The 20,690-nt window shown below is 36.2% G+C and overlaps 1 protein-coding gene across 1 annotated transcript in view; it reads left to right on the top strand.

Annotated features, from left to right (window-relative positions):
• The window catches only part of ARAP2 (ArfGAP with RhoGAP domain, ankyrin repeat and PH domain 2), a 133,340-nt gene that overhangs the window by 44,869 nt on the left and 67,781 nt on the right, over positions 1 to 20,690 (top strand). The window contains exons 11-15 of the mRNA XM_075024281.1: positions 15,230 to 15,345; positions 16,526 to 16,725; positions 17,510 to 17,595; positions 18,275 to 18,457; positions 20,094 to 20,268. Coding sequence (XP_074880382.1) covers positions 15,230 to 15,345; positions 16,526 to 16,725; positions 17,510 to 17,595; positions 18,275 to 18,457; positions 20,094 to 20,268 — 760 coding nt within the window. The remainder of the gene's footprint in view (positions 1 to 15,229; positions 15,346 to 16,525; positions 16,726 to 17,509; positions 17,596 to 18,274; positions 18,458 to 20,093; positions 20,269 to 20,690) is intronic.

The following is a 20,690-nucleotide window of genomic DNA, read 5'->3' as shown; positions in this document are numbered from 1 at the left end:
TGTGTAAGCATTTCTGTGCATTAGGTATTTACAGGTTTCTCACTTGCCTTCTGCAGCTAAAAAAGGATTATATGTAACTTGCTTTGTCTTTTCTATTTCATTTAATGACAATGTGCAGTTAGTAAAACTTAGAAGCCTGATTTGAAGGTGGTCTTAGGTACTTGCACTTGCTTACAGTAAATGTGCACAATTAGCAGTTTAGATGTAAAAGTTGTGTGTCTTATTGGTGTTCTCAGCTATAAATGCTAATGTGGAAATAGGAGGGTAAAATCTATACAAAGCTCTGTTTTGGAGGCTCTGTTTCTTCATCCTTCTCTCACTGATGTAGTATGGAATATCAGAAACATATCTCAACATATGCATGTGGACCTGTACTGGAATTTTACAGGGAGAAGAAAAAATAAAGGTTAGAGTGCACTGTAGGTACAAACCCAGAAGATGTTATCTCATCACAGTTCTGCAGGATTCTGTGGTGCTGGCTGTTCAGGTCTTCTAATTGTGCAGGTCTTTCATCTGCAGACCTAAGTTTCATTCTCCTACACTGCATGCAGATATAATTTAAAATTAACCTTAAGATGCCTGCGCAGATTTTGTTCTAGGCTGCTCGTCCTTCTAAATTGAAAAGTTAAAGATGCATTTTCAGTATATGCAGGGCAGTTTAAGGAAAGGTGTTGCTTGTAGGTTCTAAACACGGATACCTGGGGTGATTCTCCAGCTCTCTGAATGTCAGTTGGAGCTTTGCCATTAATGTCAGAGTTGCCAGTTTTTCATTTTAGTCCAGCATTTTGTTTCATTCCTGAATTCTTGCTTGTCCTAGTTTCTTAAATGGCATGGTCATGCTGGGAAAATATACCTTCCTGTAACTTCAGTGTGTTTGCAGATTGCAGCTGCTCATTCTTGCTAATACAGAAAGATTTTTTTGGAAGACTTTGTGTTCTCAAAAATCATTGTAGCATGTTACAAGCCTCCCCACCCGCAATTGGTACAAAATGCTGCTGCTGGGTTTCTGAATATCCTGAAATGGAGCAATTTTGTAATTCTAATTCTAGTTCTATTTTGCTGTTTGTGAGATTCTCTTCTACAGTGTTATCTTGACCAAGCATTTGCAATTTTGATGCAACTTCTGTGTGATGAGATGCACCTGCATACCTTCAGGTATGAGCCAGAACAGCTTTTTCATAGCTGTACTTCACCATGACATGAAGTGGGTTCAGTTTGCTGGTGTCTAGGTCAGGATGTTGCTGTTAGATCAGACTATAAATCAGTGCTTCACTTTTTTTGTCACTTTCTATGAACAAATTGCCACTGTAGGTGCTGTTCTTTACTAATCTCTGATTTGTAAGGCATCTTAGCTTATCTGAACATAGTAATATGTGTATGCTTCAGGATAATTTTTGGTTTTTATTATTGCTTGATTTTGACAGCTGTTCTAATAAAACATGGAGAAGAAAAATTTGTAAACTTGCAAAATGTGAAAGTTAAGCTTCTATTTGCTAAATTACTCAGAGTTTCTTAGTGGTTTTAGAACAGCAGTTTAAGTAGTGATCAAGGCCTGTTGCCCCACCCCAAGAATGTGCTCTGAAACAGAGTTAACATTGCTGTTGGCAAGTTTTGCTTTTTCAGTCTCTCATTAAATTCAGACGAACAAGATTTATTTCTTTCTTGTGTAAGGAGATGGATGGGAGTGAGAGACCTGAGAAGTGAAAAGAATGCAGGAGACAGGTGGAATCATTATGCTACAAGGGACCCATGTGTCTGTAGTTTATTCTGGGTCCTACAAGACTTTCCTGTATTGTTCATTGTGTGACAATAGGAAGCTCAGTGAAACAAACAGGAGACAAATGTAGAAATGGTAAATGGAGATAATTTGTTAAAGATCTTGTAATTTTTAGTGTTCCTTCTACTAACTAGCTATCTAGTTAGTAACACAGAGTATGAAGGCTATTTGAAAGGAGTATGTTGTGGTGGTGTGGTTTTTTTAAATTATTTTTTTGTTTTGTTTTTTAACTTTTAATTTGTCATATTGGTTTCTTTACAGTATGGTTGCTCTGTATTTCTACAAACACTTCTTATTTTTCTGTTGGATGTTAGCCTTTGCTTCTTATTAGCAGAAAATAATTTCATTGCAAGCTTGAATTTACTTGATCTTTACATAACATGCTTCTAGCTCATAATTTTTGAGTTCTGGAAAACTGATATTCATAAAAAATTTAGACTGTTATGTTAGTTAAGACAAAGGCATTTTTGTTCAGTAAGGCTATATTAATTCTAGACCCGATCCTGAAACATGAGTATAGTGCAGCTGTTTTAGAGCTGGACCCTTGTTTTAGTTTTGACTGTCATAAAAATATTTGAATAGCTTCTCTGGAATTCTATGGGATTATTCTTTATTTGAGTTCTGAATGCCTTTGGTTAAATTGTGTAGCTGTGATGGTTGCCCTTCTTAGCTTTAATCATTGTAATATCAAAATTAAAAAAAAAATAAAAAAAATCACTAAAACCAGCTTTTATATGAACTCATAATAAAACTTATTTACGATGGATTTACTAGGAGTTCAGTAGACTCTATTAAGCGTTTAATACTCTAGCCATTTCAGTATTTAAGTAGTGAAAAGTAGATTGCTTGTTTGTAAACTGCATTGATTTGTGAAACTCTTTTACATATTTACTTTTATAATAACAGTGCTTTCTTTATGTGGAATCATTACCTTAATGAAAAAAAAGCCTAGGCAAATATGAAAGTGAATAGCTGCTAAGCAGTAGCCGTACATGTGTCCATTAGCGATTTTGCTTTACAAAAAATCAAAAATACTTTCTGTGCATTCGTCAGCTATCTTCATCTTTGTTTGTTTCATAAAGACAGATGAGTATCTGTGAATCCAAAGCCAGCAGAAGAAAATATTTTCTTAAAAAAACAGCAGCAAAAAAAGAAAAAACAAACACACCCCCTCCCCCTAAAAAAAAGGTGTTCTATTTTTGGCTGAATTAAATGTAAGGAGGCTATCTTCCCGGTAGAGAAAATGCTGAAGTGACTGACTGAGTTAGGAAAGATTCCTGCTTATCAAAAGCCACTGTACAGAGTTGCTGTTGTCATGGCATAAGCCCTCTCTTGGTCTGGGCACAGAAGAATATATGGCAAAACTGTTGGTGCTGCTGTCCCTTCACTGTTTTAAAATAAATATTACAGAAAAATTCACAAATCATAGTTTGGTGTCCTCATGTTTTTGATTATGGGCGTTAGTGGGGAGTTGCTGCCTTACACTGGCTTCCAGAAAATGTCTGTACCTCCATGGGATCTGAGGCACATTCTAAAAAATTATTGGGCAAGCATGCATACGCTCAAAGTACAATTCTTCTACTAACTATGTGTTAGTCTTTCCTAAGAAGAAAATTTATTTTATTTTGGTTCAGATATTGCAAAAGTTTCCAAATTTCAAATTTTAAGCAAATCTGAAGTTTGATGGGGTTTAATGTCTCCTTTCTGCTAGGGTGAATATTTCTCAAACAGGTGAGAATTTATACTATCTGTCCAAAAGCTTTTCTGTGGGTCTGTACTTCCCTTAGCTTATTTTTTTCCTCTTAAACTGATGATCATAATGTCACTTGTTAAAGTGAAACTTTTCACAGCTTTGTGAGCGGCAGGTATCTAATATCTCCCTAGCTGGAAAAAGTACTGTTATCTCAATGCAGAGCTCTCCGTATTTCGTTAAGATACTCCTAATAAGGTTTTTCTGTGTGTTTTGTCACAATTTGCATCATCTCAGAAGGGCCATTTGGTTTGATAGGATCAGAAATCTGAACTGTTAGTTTTATTAACTTCAGTAGGAAAATCCCATAGTGATCCAGTTACAATAAAATGGGGTATGTTTGGAATACAGGGTATTTGGAAAGCCACAGATACTTTCTTTTTAAGATGTGAAAACGTCCATCATAGTTAATCCTATCTGAATGGCACTTTAAAAAGTGTTGAAACATTTTCTTTTATTTTCTTTTTTCTTTTTTGTTTTTTAATTAATTGTCCTTTGTAAATATTTTGAATTTTGCAGATTACTTGGAGATTAGATTCACGAGTGAAAAAAGCTTTGGAAAACTTTCTCCATCAGGAAATGTTACTTTTGCTAATGCTTATTGAAGGAGAAATTATGAATTATTTTTACTTGTGAAATATGATATCATACTTTATCTTACTAAAGTAGGAGGTAGTAAATAAAATAATTTTTTATATATACAGTGAGGACTAATTGTCTTGGCACCCTGCTGTTTGCAGTCAATAAGTAAAAGCATTGTGCTTGGTCACTGATACTTTTTACTGGTTAATGTCATACTTGTTTATCTCCGCAGGTAAATTTGGAGGAAAGCAGGAACTCCATTATTTGGAGATTTTCTTGGTTCATTAGGGGATCTTTGCTGATGGGGGTATCATACCAGTTTTCTCTATTGTCCAGTGACAACTGTACAAAAAGGTCTATAAAGAGGTTCATCAATTTTGCATGACCACTGTTCTGGATTTTAAAATATCACAAAAATGTTCACAATCTGTCCTTCCTCTAGGAGTTCAAACACTTTGTTAGCAGTTTGGCTGGACTATGAATACATAAGAAGATTTTTGCTGTGTGTGTAAAGCTACAACAAGAAAATTATAAAGATGTGGATTCAGAAAACCATAACTGTATGTGGTACTTTTAAAATACACAGATCCTTCTGGTCTCCAGAGAACAGTCTTGATGAATCTTCCAAGAAGATTTCCAGTTGTGAAGCACTTTCAAAGAAGAGTCCAGATGGCTACTTAAGATTTTAATAGTAATAGCTATGTTTAAAAATGTCCTTGTATCAACAAGAGGTGCTGTGGATGCTCATCACAGGGGAAGTGTTGAAAGCTATGTATGAGTTTGAGATGGTGGCTATAGGTATGCCTATTTAAGCTAAAAGAAAAACAAACAAACAAAATCTTAGGCAGGTGGAAGGGGCCAAATAATAAAAGTGAGGAAAATTGAGGAATTTCCAGGTAATAATAGGTTTCGCATATGTTAAACTGGCATCCCTTTCGGATGAAAAATGTGCGAAACGAGTAGCAAGAAATGAACTCTGAAATGGAATGAATTTCTATGTGTTAAGAGTTGTGTATCTTAAGGAACACGATTGTCTCTTTTAATATGAGGCAATGTTATAAATAGCTATTGGAATAAGAATAGAGGTGAAAGCCTTGAATATAAGCTGTACTTGCTCATGACAGGCTTTGAATTTTATTTATGTGTTTATTTAGCTGCGCTATCTTTATGTCATCTCATGATGTTTCATGAAGCAGCAAAAGTAAAGATCATAGACCAGGCAGGCTGCAGTTGCTTCAGCCTCTCTAGCTAGTAAGATGCTGATTTCTGAATGAGCTCCATGCTGCAGAGGAGCCCTGCTGGAAGGGAGTTACCATAATTGTTCAAATTGGAGCTTTGTCTGCACTTGTCTTTCAAGTGGAGGGGTGGGGTTGGCAACAAAGAGAGCAGTTTTGTCTCTCTTGCTTGATATCTGTCAGGGCATTTGGGAAGACGGCAAGGGAGGTTTTGTATGCAGTGCTGCCAGCTTGCTTTTGGTGCTTGGTTCTGTCTTGTGTGGCTCAGATGTGAGACTGTTGCTTTCCTAGTATGAGTGACAAGAAAAAGAAAGCATGTGTGTGCAGAATGGAGTATGGTCTGAATCACACTTCTGTACCTCAGCTGAACTCTGAATTGTAGAATAGTTGAAGAATTCAGTCCTTTCAGTGTTTTTCTAAAGCAGCAAAATGCAAATGACTATGGTATCTTTAGGTCACGAACTCTACTTTCCAGTCGTAGCTTTAAATTGCTTTGTGTTAAATGTACAACTTCATGTAGAATTCAGTTCCTTACCTTGATGGAACAGCTCACACAAATTGTTTCAGAAATAATGAAAAGGTTATTGGACCATCACTAAATGGCATAGCATGCAAATTATTTGTAATGGCAAGGTGTGGTTGCCTCATGGATATATTTTTTTAAATTTTTTTCCCCCCGTCCTTTCAGCATGTTTCTGCACAAGTGAGAAACTTGTGAATATTTGGAACTGTAACGTTCCCTCTCTTCTCTGTTGTCATCTTCTTGCTTTGTTTTTGAAGACTAAGAAATTGAACCTTTTAATTTATGTATGTATTTGTTTGTAGCAGTTGTCTTTGAATATCACTCTCCAGATTGTATCATCTTGTCTTAATTCACTGTGACCATACACTAAAGCCTTTCCATCTGGGAAAGGATGGCAGTAGGGAAACTTAAGAGTCCATGTCCTCTGCTCTGACTTAACACTCCTTAAATCTTGCTAAGACCCGAGGTCTTCAGTGGGTGCTATCATGTGGAATTTGATGGAAGCCAAGCATCTATCTAGAGTAAAAACTTACGTAGGGTTAGGTAGGGAGACAGATGCTTCTGTCATTATGTAAGCTTCATTTTTGGGGAGAACTTAGCTAAAAACCTGTGAAAATTCAAAGAAGATCTGTCTGAAATAACATTACCATGATTACAGGTTTGTGCACCCGCTCTAAACATGGGAAAACTGACTTTATTTCTAAAACCTTAATTTCATCCAATTAAATCCATACAACTTAATATTGTGCAGTATATACTACAATATGCTATTTTCTTCCACAGGATCACTACCTCATTCAGTGCATTGTTCACTTGGTAGCTGTTTGATAATTTTAATTTCTTTTCATGGAGTAACCTGTGCCTTTTTCATTGCACACTGCTGAAAAGTGCCTTACAGAAAATCCTTCACCAGTAAAAGAATGTTCTGTGAGGAAACGATCAGTAATTGCTGTGTTTGGCTATTTGAGGAACAATGATTAATTTATTTTTTATCAGTTCCTCTTAGGTAAAGGAACGTGATTGTCTCCTCCATATGACCACCCAGGTCTGTGAAACAGTATGAATGATTCAAATATCCATATATTTTGCATTCTCAGTTTTCTATGTCTTTTATGGCGGGTTGGAAAGGAATAGTTTTCTGTCAAACTATACCTGCTCAAAATACTGCTTTCATAAGTGTCGGCTGAAGTTCCAGTTGCTCAGCAGTTCTGCAAATCAAGCCCTAGAGCATAAAGTCAGGTACTAGGAAATGAAAAATGTACAGTGAAATGACTGTATGCTAAGGCTTTTGATTTACACTGAGTAGAATTGGCAAAGCCAAAGATAAGAGCTAACTCTCCGGGATAGTATTTAGTCACTTTAATTATGTGATCCTCCTTTTTTTTTGTATTTTTCAGCCTATATAGGAAGGTGGCTTTCATCTTCATGTGTCCTAGATCCATCCCATACAACAAGCAAGGCATGGGCCTGATGGTGCATAATCGAGTGATTTAAAATTGTATTGATACTGCAAAATACACACACATAGCTGCTGAAGTGAGGATTCTGAATTACTTCTGTAGTAAGTGAATAGAGAGATTTGTAATTTATATGAAAAGTTACATCTAAGGTTGTAACTGCCTTAGAGTGTTGGTCAGTAATGCATTTTTGAAACAAATCTCTTAGTTGTCCCCACTTCTCACGTATTGGCCTTCATCATAGAGCCATCTCAAAGTACATGTACTAGATTTCTTTGTAATGTAATGATGTGGAATGATGTGGAGCGGGATGTGCTCCAGCAGCATATCCAATATACTCCACTGCAAATAAGCCTGCTGCATGGCACTGACTAGAGCTAATCTAAGTGGCCCTTCTCACCTTTTGCTCTCTTCCTTCTTTTTAACCTCCAAAATTATGGATGTCAGGTTGTCATTACAAAATGTTCTGCGATAATAGCTTGAATCATTTTCAAGTGGTTCTGTTATGGGACACAGGAATTTTGCTTAGCTAAGAACCTAAAATTGATGATGCGACTACTTCACATATCATGACAGATGAGCACGAAGCTACAGAGTTAACATGCGTAGACAACTTGAATTCCAGCATCTCCTTGCTCATCAGGGCTTGAGTTGGCAAACTTCATGTTCTTTTAACATCATTTTTTTGTGTGTAATTATATCCTGTATGCTTCACTGTGGTTTCATTTTGAGATCTCATTAGGAAGACTGTAAGAGAGAGTACATATGTCTTTACTCATGGCGGTTTTTATTCCAATCCATGATATGTAACTATCACCTAAAATCTATATTAAAAGATTTTAGGCTGTGTTGAGGGATTTAAGTCTCTAAAGATTTGAAAAGCCTGATGAAAGGCAACTGGGGAGGCTAAGCCTAAGTATAGTTTAAAAGGAGAGGCAATCAATATAAACTTGTGGAGAAGAATTAATATTATCAAAGCAATTTCTGCATTACTAGTCACTCTAATACATAAATATGTCTTAATATTTCATTAACATGGAAACAAATTTTTCCCACCTTTCTGTTGCAGAAATTAGCCTTCCTTAATAGCTGGAAAGGCTGAAATATATACCTCCAATTAAGGAGGAGAGGAGAGAAACTATGGTTGCTTTACCTGAAGGATTCTAGTTACTGGCTTTTAATCTTTCTGGAATAATTTTGTTGTTTGAAGGGAATCAAATGCCATGGGGCTAGAATGAAGGAAAAGTCTAAATCTTGTTAAATTGTTAAGGGAATTCTCAGATCTTTCAGTAATAAGTCTTAGTCTAATTGTCACAAACTTTGTGGTAGTTTCCCCAAAGTAAACCTAAAGAGCTATTGCAAATAGCAAAGGTAAATTCAAGGAAACATGTAAGGTCGTATTTCGGAACTCTGATCAGAGATACTGTGATTAAAGGTTAAGAACCTTCTGTATATGTGCAGTAGGACAAGAGTAGTGTCAGAAGTATGGATGGGCCTTTTGTAAATTAGTGGTAGGATGGTAAGAAAGATGGATGTTAAAAAAAAAAACCACGCGTACATATATAAACACATACATATACATACGTGTGTGTGTATGTATATGTTTATATGTAGTATATTCTTCTTGTATTATCTGGTACCTCTCACCATTATTGGAGTCTTATTATATAGGTATGTGTGTGCACACCCTTAGATACTGCATGACCTCAAGATCTGACAGCCAAACACAAAACCGGCAAAGGGACCATGATCTCTTAATTCACAGGAAGGAAACTGATGTGAAGTGACAATACTCAGTTGATGTAGCAATTTCTGAAAGTGCTATGCTCCCATCATACACTAGTACTATTTCTGTACTTCAGGATTCTGTACTTTTGTACTTTCTTTACTTCAAAATATGCTACAAATGTATATTTACATAAGTATGTATATGTGTGTGTGTATGTGGAAATATATTCTCATGAAATCATGGCAGCAATTTTCCTTTTTCTCTGCTGTTGCTGTTATCCCCTTAGTCCTCCAGCAAAAAACTGAGATAAAAATATGGACTGATATTTCTAATGTGAATATAATAAGAGTTACTTAACCTTTAAAATAAAACTTGGGATTTATTTCTTTAATTTATTTCCAAGAATTATGTGTGGGGTAAGGGCAAACTTAAAATTGGGGTTGGGTTTTTCTGAGATGTTTTCCTGAGACAACATTTTTTTTTTAAATCAACTTTATGTATTGTGGAAATAATGTTAGATTCATGATTCATAACAGACAGCACATCAAAAGACATGATTATAACCGCTAAAACGGTAAAAGTTGAGGAACACAAGCAGCAGCTCTAGAACTCCTGTGTTCAGATGAGTTTTGGTTTGACTAAACCAAAAAGAATGCCAGCCCAAGTGTTACTAGTGTAAAACTCAGTGGAAGGGAAAAAATAAAAAAAAAAAAAGAAAGAAAAAGTATTATACTTTACGGGGAGAAGAAGAGTAATTTTGTAGAGAAGGTCTGTTCATTAACCGAAAGCCACAAGATTCAGCCTCTCAATACAGATTTGTTTAAGAATTCCAGAGAGAAAGATGCTTAGGCCTTTCTTTTAAAGTCGACATACCAGAAGTTGTGTTCAGCAATTCTGAAAATTAGATGTGTTTAGATGTAGCTGCATGATTTTATTCATACATGTACTTAAGTTTTCCTTAACCTTGGTTTTTATTTCTGTGTCCGTAAAACAGTGGTGATATATTAGAAAAGGTACAAGACTAATTTTGAAGCTCCCTTAATTTCATCCAGAATAGAATCGAAGAAAGGTTAGTACAGCCTGTCTCAGGGTAGCTTTTGCCTATGGAAAGATAATACATAATAGAGAAAGCAATTTTGTACACTGATACAGTTTATAGATTCATGTTAAAGGTATTTTTTTTTAAAAAAAGTTGTTATATAATTTCACAGTTTCTATACAGATAACAGGTTTTCATAGGTTATGTCTTTTTCAGACAGGGGTGATAGTAACAACAGGACTCAGACATTATTATCATTCCTCCTTCAGGAAGGAAGAACAGCTTATCAGAAAGCAAATACTCATCTCATAGTTAACTACTTTCCCCATTAGTATTTTTAGCCTTCAGTTAACTGTGCTGTTTAGTGAATACTTTTGTTCTACTATTATATCTGTAAAGAATTTTCTTTTAAAAGCTCTTATGGTCAATCTGTTTTTCAGCCTTTCTTCAAGTTTGTGAAGGTAGTAAAAATATAGACATTTAAGATGTATATTTACAAAAAAACAACCCTCAGCTTTGCATTTTTGAATCTTCTTAAACTTTTCTTCATTTGTCAGAAAGTCTAACACAGTTTAATCTATCTGAAACAATGAGCTTTCAGTCTGTAGAAGCAAGACAATTCTTATTCTGAAAAGATATTGCTTGGTCTTGCAGTCAGTACATTTTTGTATAGTGCTTGAATGGCCCTATTGTCCTCTTGTGCACTCAAAGTGAATGAATTTATCTTTCAAAGTGGAATATTTCTTTCTTACCTGTACCAATTCCCACTTCTGTTTCTGAAGGAGAAAACAAGACTGCACTCCTGAAAGCATATAATTCTGAACCTTGAAAATTAGATTCCAGTGTACCTGTCGCTCACAAAGCCTGGTTTATTCCAAGTGTTGTACAGTTACCGTAAAGAATTTGTTAGGATCATTACAGAAATAACTTCACTCTAATGTACCAATGAAATTGGTTAATTTGCCACAGTCTTCAGTTCTGAAAAGTATATTCCTCACTTCTAATTTCTTAACCTTTCTGACATTCCTCACACTGAGATTCAGTACTGTAAATTCTTATGTACTTGCTGAATTTAAAACATAATAGTTATTCTCTCTTCAGTGGGACTGTTCATACACTGCATATGTGTGCAAATTTTGGAGGGTTGGTCCTCCAGCTAAAGGTAAAGACTTTCAAATTAATGCATTTCATTTCTAGAGTGCTTTCTTAATTGTGCATTGTTAAGTTCAGTACAACAAAGTTTGGTGTCTGTTCTCACAGACATAAATGTGTGTGATCCTGGCCTGCAGGGTGCTTCCATGCAGCCTGCTCCCTTTTTGTTCCAAGGAAAGTGGGTGCAGCTAGCTGCTTGAAGGCATAAAAAAGAAGAGGCTGAAGGGAATATAGCATAAGAGATTTTCAAGAAGTAACAGTATGGAATAGGTAGATGAATAAAGTTCAGTTACCGTTCATTTTCTCTAATGTCATTTAATAAAATTCTCGGTTATCAGGCAGAAAACCCCTAACATACGTGCACAAAAGGAACTACTTTTTTGTGCAGTTAGTATTTGGGAAATCTATGAAGTAGGTTGCTGCAGAGGCCTCAAAGCATGAATTTGTTTAAATTCCTTGTGGATGTGGCATCTATGGCTAGTAAGTATGATGGCTTTGCTGCAACTGTTTGTTCAGGGACTTTATGAGCTGGAAGTCCTTAGATTGCTGGAAGCTTATTTGGGAAGATGACAATGTACCTTTTCTTATTTACATTCTTTTTATGACAGTTGCCTCTAGTGAGTGCTTAAAGGGAAGCTATTGCACCAGGTGAACTTTTGATCTGGGTCTATATGGTAGTTATTATTTCAGTTGTCTTCATTACTCATCATTTACCTTAAGTAAACTCTAATCTAGACCTAAGAGTATATTGAACTGTTATTAACCGTGGCTTCTGGCAGTCATTTAGCTGTTATTTAATAAACAAAGAATGCATTGCACTGTTGTTCAGGTACAAGTATAGTCTTGTTACCTGTCCTTTAAAAATCAGGACTTCTTAAGGCCAATTATTTGAAATAATTGAAACCTGCATTCAGTTTACATCTCAGAAGTGTAAACCATTTAATTCTAGAATGGTAAAGGTTTGGGTTGTTTTTTTTTTTTTCATTTTGCCCATTTGATTTAAGACACTGCTGCTAATAGAAATGAAAATTTAGTATTTTTCTATCCTCATTCTTTTTTTTACTGTGTATTTCATGATTCTGTTTTTCTCACTGGTGATGTCTGACTTTAAGAATGCTTCACTGTTACAGAGCATGCTGTCAAGTTAATACTCAAAAAGATTATTCTGCCCACTCCTTTCCTATAGAACTGATCTTTGAGGATGAATTAGGGACTGTGTAGGCTTCACAGAACTCTCTGCTGTCTTCTAAGGCAGATGTGTCAGTGGGTCTGAAGATGAGGGGAGAGAATAAAAATGTCTATGTTATGGGATATGAGGGTAGAAGAAAGAAATATTAAAAAAATGTACTATATGAGGAATGGCTAAGCCAGGGTACTTGTTGAAAAGTTACTACTTTTTATAAAGGTTTGTGCTGAAATCCACACCTGGGTTCCACACTATTACTGTCAAAGGTAATGGAAGGTAAAAAAAAAATAAAAATTCTTAATGGGAAGTCTGGCAAGGAAATATTAGCTGGCTTATCCCACACTATGTTTAATTAGTGGAAATTATGGCATTTTAAAAATCTTATCTTAAAATGGACACTATAATGCCTTTCAGGGCATAATTCTCTCCAGCACTTCATGTGATAAAATTAGTACTTCCACTTGTGCGTAGACTCATATGTGTGTTTTGTGTCAGATTTAGCCTTATCAGTCATGGGTAAAATAATATTTTTATTTGCTCATACCTGAAATAGGTGAATGAAGCAAAAAGAGTTTTGTGCAATTGTGGTGGGTTGACCCTGGCTGGATGCCAGGTGCCCATCAAAGCTGCTCTATCACTCCCCTTCTCAGCTGGACAAGGGAGAGGAAATACAACAAAAGGCTCATGGGTTGAGATAAGGACAGGGAGATCACTTGGCAAGTACCTTCATGGGAAATTAGTTTAATTTATTACCAATCAAATCAGAGTAGGGTATTGAGAAAATAAAACCAAATCTTAAAACACCTTCCGCCCACCCCTCCCTCCTTCCTGGTTTTCTCTCCCTCCTCCCCCACCAGCGGCACAGTGGGACAAGGAATGGGGGTTGGGGTCGGTTCATCACATGTTGTCTCTGCCGCTCCTTCCTCCTCAGGGGCAGGGCTCCTCACTCTCTTCTCCTGCTCCAGCATGGGGTCCCTCCCATGGGAGACAGTCCTCCACAAACTGCTCCAGCGTGGGTCCCTTGCCGGGCTGCAGTCCTTCAGGCACACACTGCTCCAGCGTGGGTCCCCTGCGGGGTCACAAGTCCTGCCGGAAAACCTGCTCCAGCGTGGGCTCCTCTCTCCATGGGTCCACAGGTTCTGCCAGGACCCTGCGCTAGCGTGGGCTTCCCATGGGGTCACAGCCGCCTTTGGGGACATCCACCCGCTCTGGGGTCCTCCCTGGGCTGCAGGTGGATATCTGCTCCCCCGTGGAGCTCCGTGGGCTGCAGGGGGACAGCCTGCCTCACCAGGGTCTTCCCCATGGGCTGCAGGTGAATCTCTGCTCCAGCACCTGGAGCATCTCCTTGTCCTCCTTCTTCACTGACCTTTGTGTCTGCAGGGTTGTTTCTCCCACATATTCTCACTCCTCTTTCCAGCTGCAATTGCTGTTGCGCAGTAACTTTTCCCCTCCCAGGGGTGCTACCACCATCGCTGATGGGCTCGGCCTTGGCCCGCAGCGGGTTTGTCTTGGAGCTGGCTGGCATCGGCTCTGTTGGACACAGGGGAAGCTTCCAGCAGCTTCTCACAGAAGCCACCCCTGTAGCCCCCCTGCTACCAAAACCTTGCCATGCAAACTCAATACAGACATATCTTCTCCATATGAGCTTTATTGGTCACAAAATTTGAAAATCTTACAAAGAGAAACTTGTTAGTGAAGCAGGTTTAAATATGTATTTACTAGAAAAACAATCCCCTCTGCTCGGGCAGGTAACTCTGAAGCTTTTCCTCTCCAGCGCTCATACATTTATCAGCCCATACCCAACCACATGTTATGTGAGAGGTAACTTAGTGAACATCTTGCAGATGGTAAGGTATGTGGATTTGGCTTTTTGCTTGGGTGATGAAGTTTGTTTTTGTTTCTGATGCAGTTACTGTTTCCAAGAAGTATGCTAATATTACCAGAAATTAAACTTGTGGAAGTGACTACCATTAGATGAACATCTAAATCAGTTGAAGGAGGAGAAACTGATGGTGTTCCAAATAGATCAGAAATAACATACGTGCCTATCAGTGTTTCTAAAATGCATGCATTTGAGAGAGCCTCACAAGAGCTCACTGAACATTTTATTTCCCAACTGTGTTAATGTAAGAATGATTTTTATTTTAAGTATGTTATTCCATGCAGGGGAAAAAAAAAATATTTCTCTTGGTTTAAGGCAAAAATGCTTAGCATTTCTAATAATTGAGCCACAGATAACCCTTTGTCTCTTTTAGCTGCTGTATAGTACTTTTTTTCAAGGACATTTGACATACTTAGTTCATGTAATACATCAGAAGGATGAGCAACCAAAGGTTTAAGAAAGAATTTCATACATAATACATTTTATTTTGTTAAAACAGTCTGTTTTAAAAGCAGGCAAAAGTGCTGTCAACAAGAACGATTTAGATTTATAAAAATTATTTAGTCGCTAAAGCACGATCTAAGCTAGATAATTCCATAGTTTTGGATCCACATTTTAATGCAATCTGTTAATTTAACCTTTTTTTTTTTTTTTTTTTTTACTTTATTAATAGTTACAGTGTGCATTTTTTCTCCCACTAACAATCAAGTAAGGTTATTCTAGCAATTAGAAGTATAGTGTTTGGACAAAATTTGGTATAGGTTTATTTATCTGTTAATGAATTAGAAGGACCCTGCATGTTGTGGCCAAAATGTGTATTACTGACCTTGGATTTTTGGACCATTCTGATTTAATTGTTCTATACGTTTTTGATTCTTGAATGACAAAACCCTGAACTCTTATTGTCTTTTCCCTAGGATTTTAAGACGGGATTTGGTATCACTATAATCCCTATGAACGTGGCAAATGTAAAACAAGTGGATCGGACTGCAAAGCAATCTTTTGAAATAATTACTCCTTACAAAAGCTTTAGGTGAGAATTTTAATATTATACATTTCAAAATATGCAAATAACTAATGCACTAAAGAAATACTTGCTTCATACTACAGTGACTTACCTAGTTTGGATGAAAAGGTGATGTTTTTATTAAGAATGCTCAGCATTTAAAAAAAAAAAAAACACAGAAGGATTTTCTTTCTTTTGTTTAGCTGTGTGCTTCATCTGTTACCTGCCTGACTAGACATCTGTGCCCACAGATTTGTATTTTTATGTAGCTGCCTTTGTTCATTCTGTGCAAGGGCGGAAGAAAAAAAAAGGTCAGTTTAACAACTTGACTCCATCTTAAAAGAATAATAAACCGCAATAGTGAAATAATGCTGCATCCATTTAATATTAAGCATTTTATTCAAAAAGAAAAGAATCACTCATGCCATCCCTTGTAGAAATCCTTTATTGAAATCAGTAGAAAGTTTCACTTTGGCTGATGCTGTGACTTGTAATGATTTTTAAGAAAATAAAAGCATATGCTAATAAAAGCCTTTTGTTAGGTGTTGTAGTGTTTCTTAAATGAAATCTCAGTAATGCAGGAGAAGAAGAAATCACTTTCTTCTCCTGGGATTTCTAAATGTTAGCAAAGATTCTTCTTTCATTCTCAGTAGACTAGAGTAGCAGGTAAATTAGTCTTGATTAGTGATTTGAATCTCTGGCTAGTTGGTAGATAGCTAGTTCTTTGACCTTCTCTAAGCTATCACCATTTTGGTGCTTGCTTATTGTTATTTATATTTTTCAAAAAGATCAAATAAAACGAAAAGCATTTTTTGGATGTTGTAGTTAGCAAGAGCATTTTTACTCATCAGTAAGTCTCCCTGTTTCCTTTGGTCATTCTATGCTTTTGTTAAAGTTCAGGCTTTAAGTTTGGTATGTGGTAACACAAAGATTGAAAGTAACTCAGGAATGTAACTTTCACATTACTAAAGCTGTGTAGCTCATTCTAGTAGTGGTTTTGTTGAAACCTGAACACAAAAATACAGGGAGTTTTCATTGACTAAAACCACAAAATAACACATTTCATCTTAGTGTTTATATCTGTGTAGGGGAAGATTTTTTTGACCGTGATTTTGAGTGTAAATGTAATAAATAAGAGAGACTACAGACTATGTTTAATTGGGCATTAAAATAAAGATCAATAACACAGAAAAGTCAATTGTTTCAGCTTTACAGCAGAGTCGGAAAGAGAGAAACAGGACTGGATTGAAGCACTGCAGCAATCGATAGCAGAAACTCTGTCTGATTATGAAGTAGCTGAGAAGATTTGGTTCAATGAGTCCAACAGGAGCTGTGCTGACTGTAAAGCTCCCAGTCCTGACTGGGCATCCATCAATCTCTGTGTTGTCATTTGTAAGAAGTGCGCAGGTAGAGTAATTAATGACAGGCTATGTGGGTTCTGCAAAATGTCATATTTGCATATCTGTGTATGTCCTTGAGTTGGCTTTTTTCACTTTTACAGTGCCATCCTTGTGAAAGTTTTGACAAACAAAAAGTGAATATAACTTTTTTTTTTTTTAAATAATACACCAAAGTCATTTTATTCTAAAGCACTTCCATGCATAAATGACAGGTCGGTAACGTGATCGGTTTCCCTCAGATGAATAATCCTTCACAGTTAGTGGAAATTAAGACACACTAGCACTTTGTGGGAAATGGCTGGCTTTTGCAAGGCTGGATGCCAAAGGATAACAATTTTCAGTGTTTAATTTTGGGGTATTAATTCTATTATATCAGGGCATATTTTACTGCTAATAGGGATATCTTTTTCAGATACTACTAGAAATCTAGTTCTATCATGTTTTATATTTAAATATGTGCTTAAGCAGTAGATTCAGGGAAATAGTTTATAACTCTAGGCTTTCTTTCAAAACAACCCCTCCCAAAAGTATTTTACATCAGACAGCCTACTTTGCTTATTTATTACTATCAAATGTAATCCACTTGTTTGTTGTGTTGTGGTTTGTTTTTGTTTTTTTTAATTTGGGGATGTTTTGCTGCTTTTATTTTATATTCAAATTTCAAACCCAGCCTTTTTAAGAAACAGCAATTAGAATAAATCTGTCTTCATTACTTTTTTTTTTGTTACCTCAGCAGAAGAGAAACCAAGTTTAAGTGCTTTAGTTCAGTAAAAATACTCTTGGAATTTCAGGGCAGCACAGATCTTTAGGACCAAGAGATTCAAAGGTCCGGAGTCTAAAAATGGATGCTAGCATTTGGAGCAATGAACTTATTGAGGTATGTTGTGATATTCTAAGTCTTTGTTCCATCTTGAAAACTGCTGTATCACTAGGAGTTAGTTATTGCTTTAGTCACAAGAAAACTGAATATATAGCAGCTAAATAACATGCTGCTGTTATAGTAAACTTGATGTTTCCAGGAATAATGTACCTCTGTGTCATTCAAAATATTCATTTTGATAACCATCTGTACAATTTCTTTTAGTATTTCTCCAAGCATCTAGTTTTTTAGGAGGAAAAGAAATTAAAAGCTTTTGGAGAGCAATCATGATGGGCAATATTGGGAAGGAAAAAAGAAAGGAAACTTCTCACTGCCAGTGTAGTTGCTTGAGGTGTTAAAAAGTGATGCTGATTGAGAGGATTGAGTCATCGGTATTTTCTTTAAAACATATGCCAGTCTTTTCTGATGTTTTACTTATATTTTCTAATATGAATTGAAATGTTATAACTGGTTAGCCTTGTAAAGCTTAGTTGCTATTGATGGCAAATGATGACTACAGACTTTATTATTAATTTATGGGTGACCATAGGCAGTGACTGAGAAGGGCTTCCGTCTCCTGCAGGCAATTTTCTTTTCTTTAATAACTTTCAACTTTTAGCAGCTGAAAACTATTTAGAGGATAGCTTCATATCCTTCATGCTATTTTGCTTATTTTTTTTTCTTGCACCTCATCCAGCTCTTCATCATCATTGGAAATAAGAGGGCAAACAGTTTTTGGGCAGGAAATCTTCCTCCAGATGAAGAGCTGCATATGGATGCCCCTGCAGAAAAAAGGGTAGCATTCATTACACAAAAATACAAAGAGGGAAAATTCAGGAAGGCACCTTTTCCCTACAAAACCAAGGAACAGTTGAATAAGGTAATACTAGAATGGGTAAGCTCATACCATACCTTTTGCATTTTATTGTATCTGTGTGCAATTTCATCATCTTGTTAAACTGGTGAGAAATAAATTCGGAATCCAGAGTGAGGTTCTCACAGTGCTGAATAAGGCTTGTTTTGGAGCCTTTGCAGGAGTCATTTTGTGATTTCTTAGTTCCTAAGTTTTTTCCAGTTTGTTTGTAGAAGGTTATGGTATCTACATAGTGCCTGTGATATGTCTTCCAGAGCCATCGATGAGTATGGATCTTTATTTTTCTTCAAATGCACACTCGAGGAATGCAAATTCCCACTTCACTTCTTTAGATTCCTTCTTTACGTGTTTTTGATATCTTGTATGTCTGACATCTAACATTCCAGTACATTAGATGATTCAGTGTTATGGTGAAAGTAGCTCATGCACACTTAGGTAGTAGCTTGTAGCTAATTGAAAATGAAACAAGCTAAAATTCATGATGAAAAATGTGTGTTCTCAGTGTTTCCTTTTACGCAAATAACACAAATTCTTTACAGTTACAAAGTGGAAAATGCTAATTATAATTATCAATTTCTGTGCAATTTTTGATATCTGTTGATTTCAGAGTCATGATTGTTTAGGGTTTATGAATATAGAAGACTTTAAATGCATATATATTGCAATGCTAATGCATTCAATTACATGAGTCAAATTGTCTCAAAGGGTATGCAAAGGTTGTGGGGAGGCAGTAACATTTAGAAGTTACTGTGGCTTAAACTTGAGAGGTCTCATTTGTTCAGTGGTTATTGTGTTTTCTGTATGTTTTATAAGTTGTATGTTATTTATACACATAAGAAGTTAAAATAAGGGCTTATAAAGAATAGTTGCATTAAAACATCTCTAGCCAAAGTGTGGAAACATCTCACTTTATAGTTTGAATTTAGGTTTTCTGAATTTATTTGGAATTGGGAAACATTTTTGAGCTTCATGGGGAGCTCTTTATGTCTTTGCAAAATAAAACATTTGGTTTGTTTTCTATTTATTGGTAGCAGCTGCGCAAGAGACTTTATTTAACATTGTAACTGAGGACCACAGAAAATAACTTGGTGTTTTACAGGCTTGATTTTTCTGAAGTCTGTATTTTTTGTTGGTGTAGGGGGGAAGGGCATCTGTCAGTTAATCATTTCACCACTGGGAAAAATATCAGATGTAATGGTCAAATTCTCTATAGAGACGTGAAATTGCAGTGCAATAAGGTGGTCGTTGCCGAGCAATTCTAGAATTTTTACTGAACTGTCTGCCCTGTCATCTCATGCTTACTGGATGCTTGTATGTTTATTAGAGCAGCTGAATTTTAGAGTAGTATTCTTGTGTTGAGTGACTTCTTCCTTAACCATTTCAGAAAAATGCATTCATTAAATAATTTAAATACATATTAAATCATAGAAATTGTTATGGAGTTGATTGCTGTAATTATGGAGCTACTCCTAGTTTTAAGGTTTTGGACCAACTTTTTGAAAGAAAGTTAAAAAAAAGGTTTGTTATGGTCATTATGTTTTTGGGTTTTCTTTTGTTGTTGTTGCTGCTTTTTTCTAGATGTACTTGTTGCCAATAACTTTCTAATTTGAACAGACTTCTTATTTTCCCTCTCCATGATAAGGCCCTGTGTGCTGCCGTGGTTAAACAAGATGTGCTAGAAACTCTGATGTTGCTGTTTAGTGGGGCTGATGCTATGTGTGCCACTGGAGACCCTGTTTACAGTACTCCATACTTATTAGCCAAGAAAGCTGGACAAAGACTGCAAATGGAATTCCTGTACCATAATAAGTTCTCAGGTAGGATACAATGTATTTGTTTTGATCTTCTAATTTTATATTGAGCAAAAGGGAAGGAGGGAAGGAAGGAAGGAATTCGGAAGAAAAATTGGCATTGAGTTGAACAGCAGTGGTATAGCAGAGGGAGAGCTGTGATGCCATTAACTGTATTTCAGTAGACAGTGTATGTAATTGTGTACAAGTTACTTTTATTTTGCTCAGAAATCAAGTTTAGGACTTTAAAGAAATAATAAAAAAGCCAGTGATAACTCATAGGCCTTATACCCTTATTTATAACACAGATGAAAAATGTCATCTGCTCTGCCAGTATTATCAGGCTTTTACTGGAAAAAATGGGTATATACAGTTAACATGTATCTAAAGCATTGTCTGGGGATTTGTTTTTTTCTTAAAAATTCTTTAATTTGATATCTACCCGTACT

The sequence above is a fragment of the Buteo buteo genome, chromosome 1 (genome assembly GCF_964188355.1).
Source record: "Buteo buteo chromosome 1, bButBut1.hap1.1, whole genome shotgun sequence".
Lineage (NCBI taxonomy): Eukaryota > Metazoa > Chordata > Aves > Accipitriformes > Accipitridae > Buteo > Buteo buteo.
The sequence above is the reverse complement of the archived record's forward strand: the minus strand, read 5'-3'. Positions and strand labels throughout refer to the sequence as shown.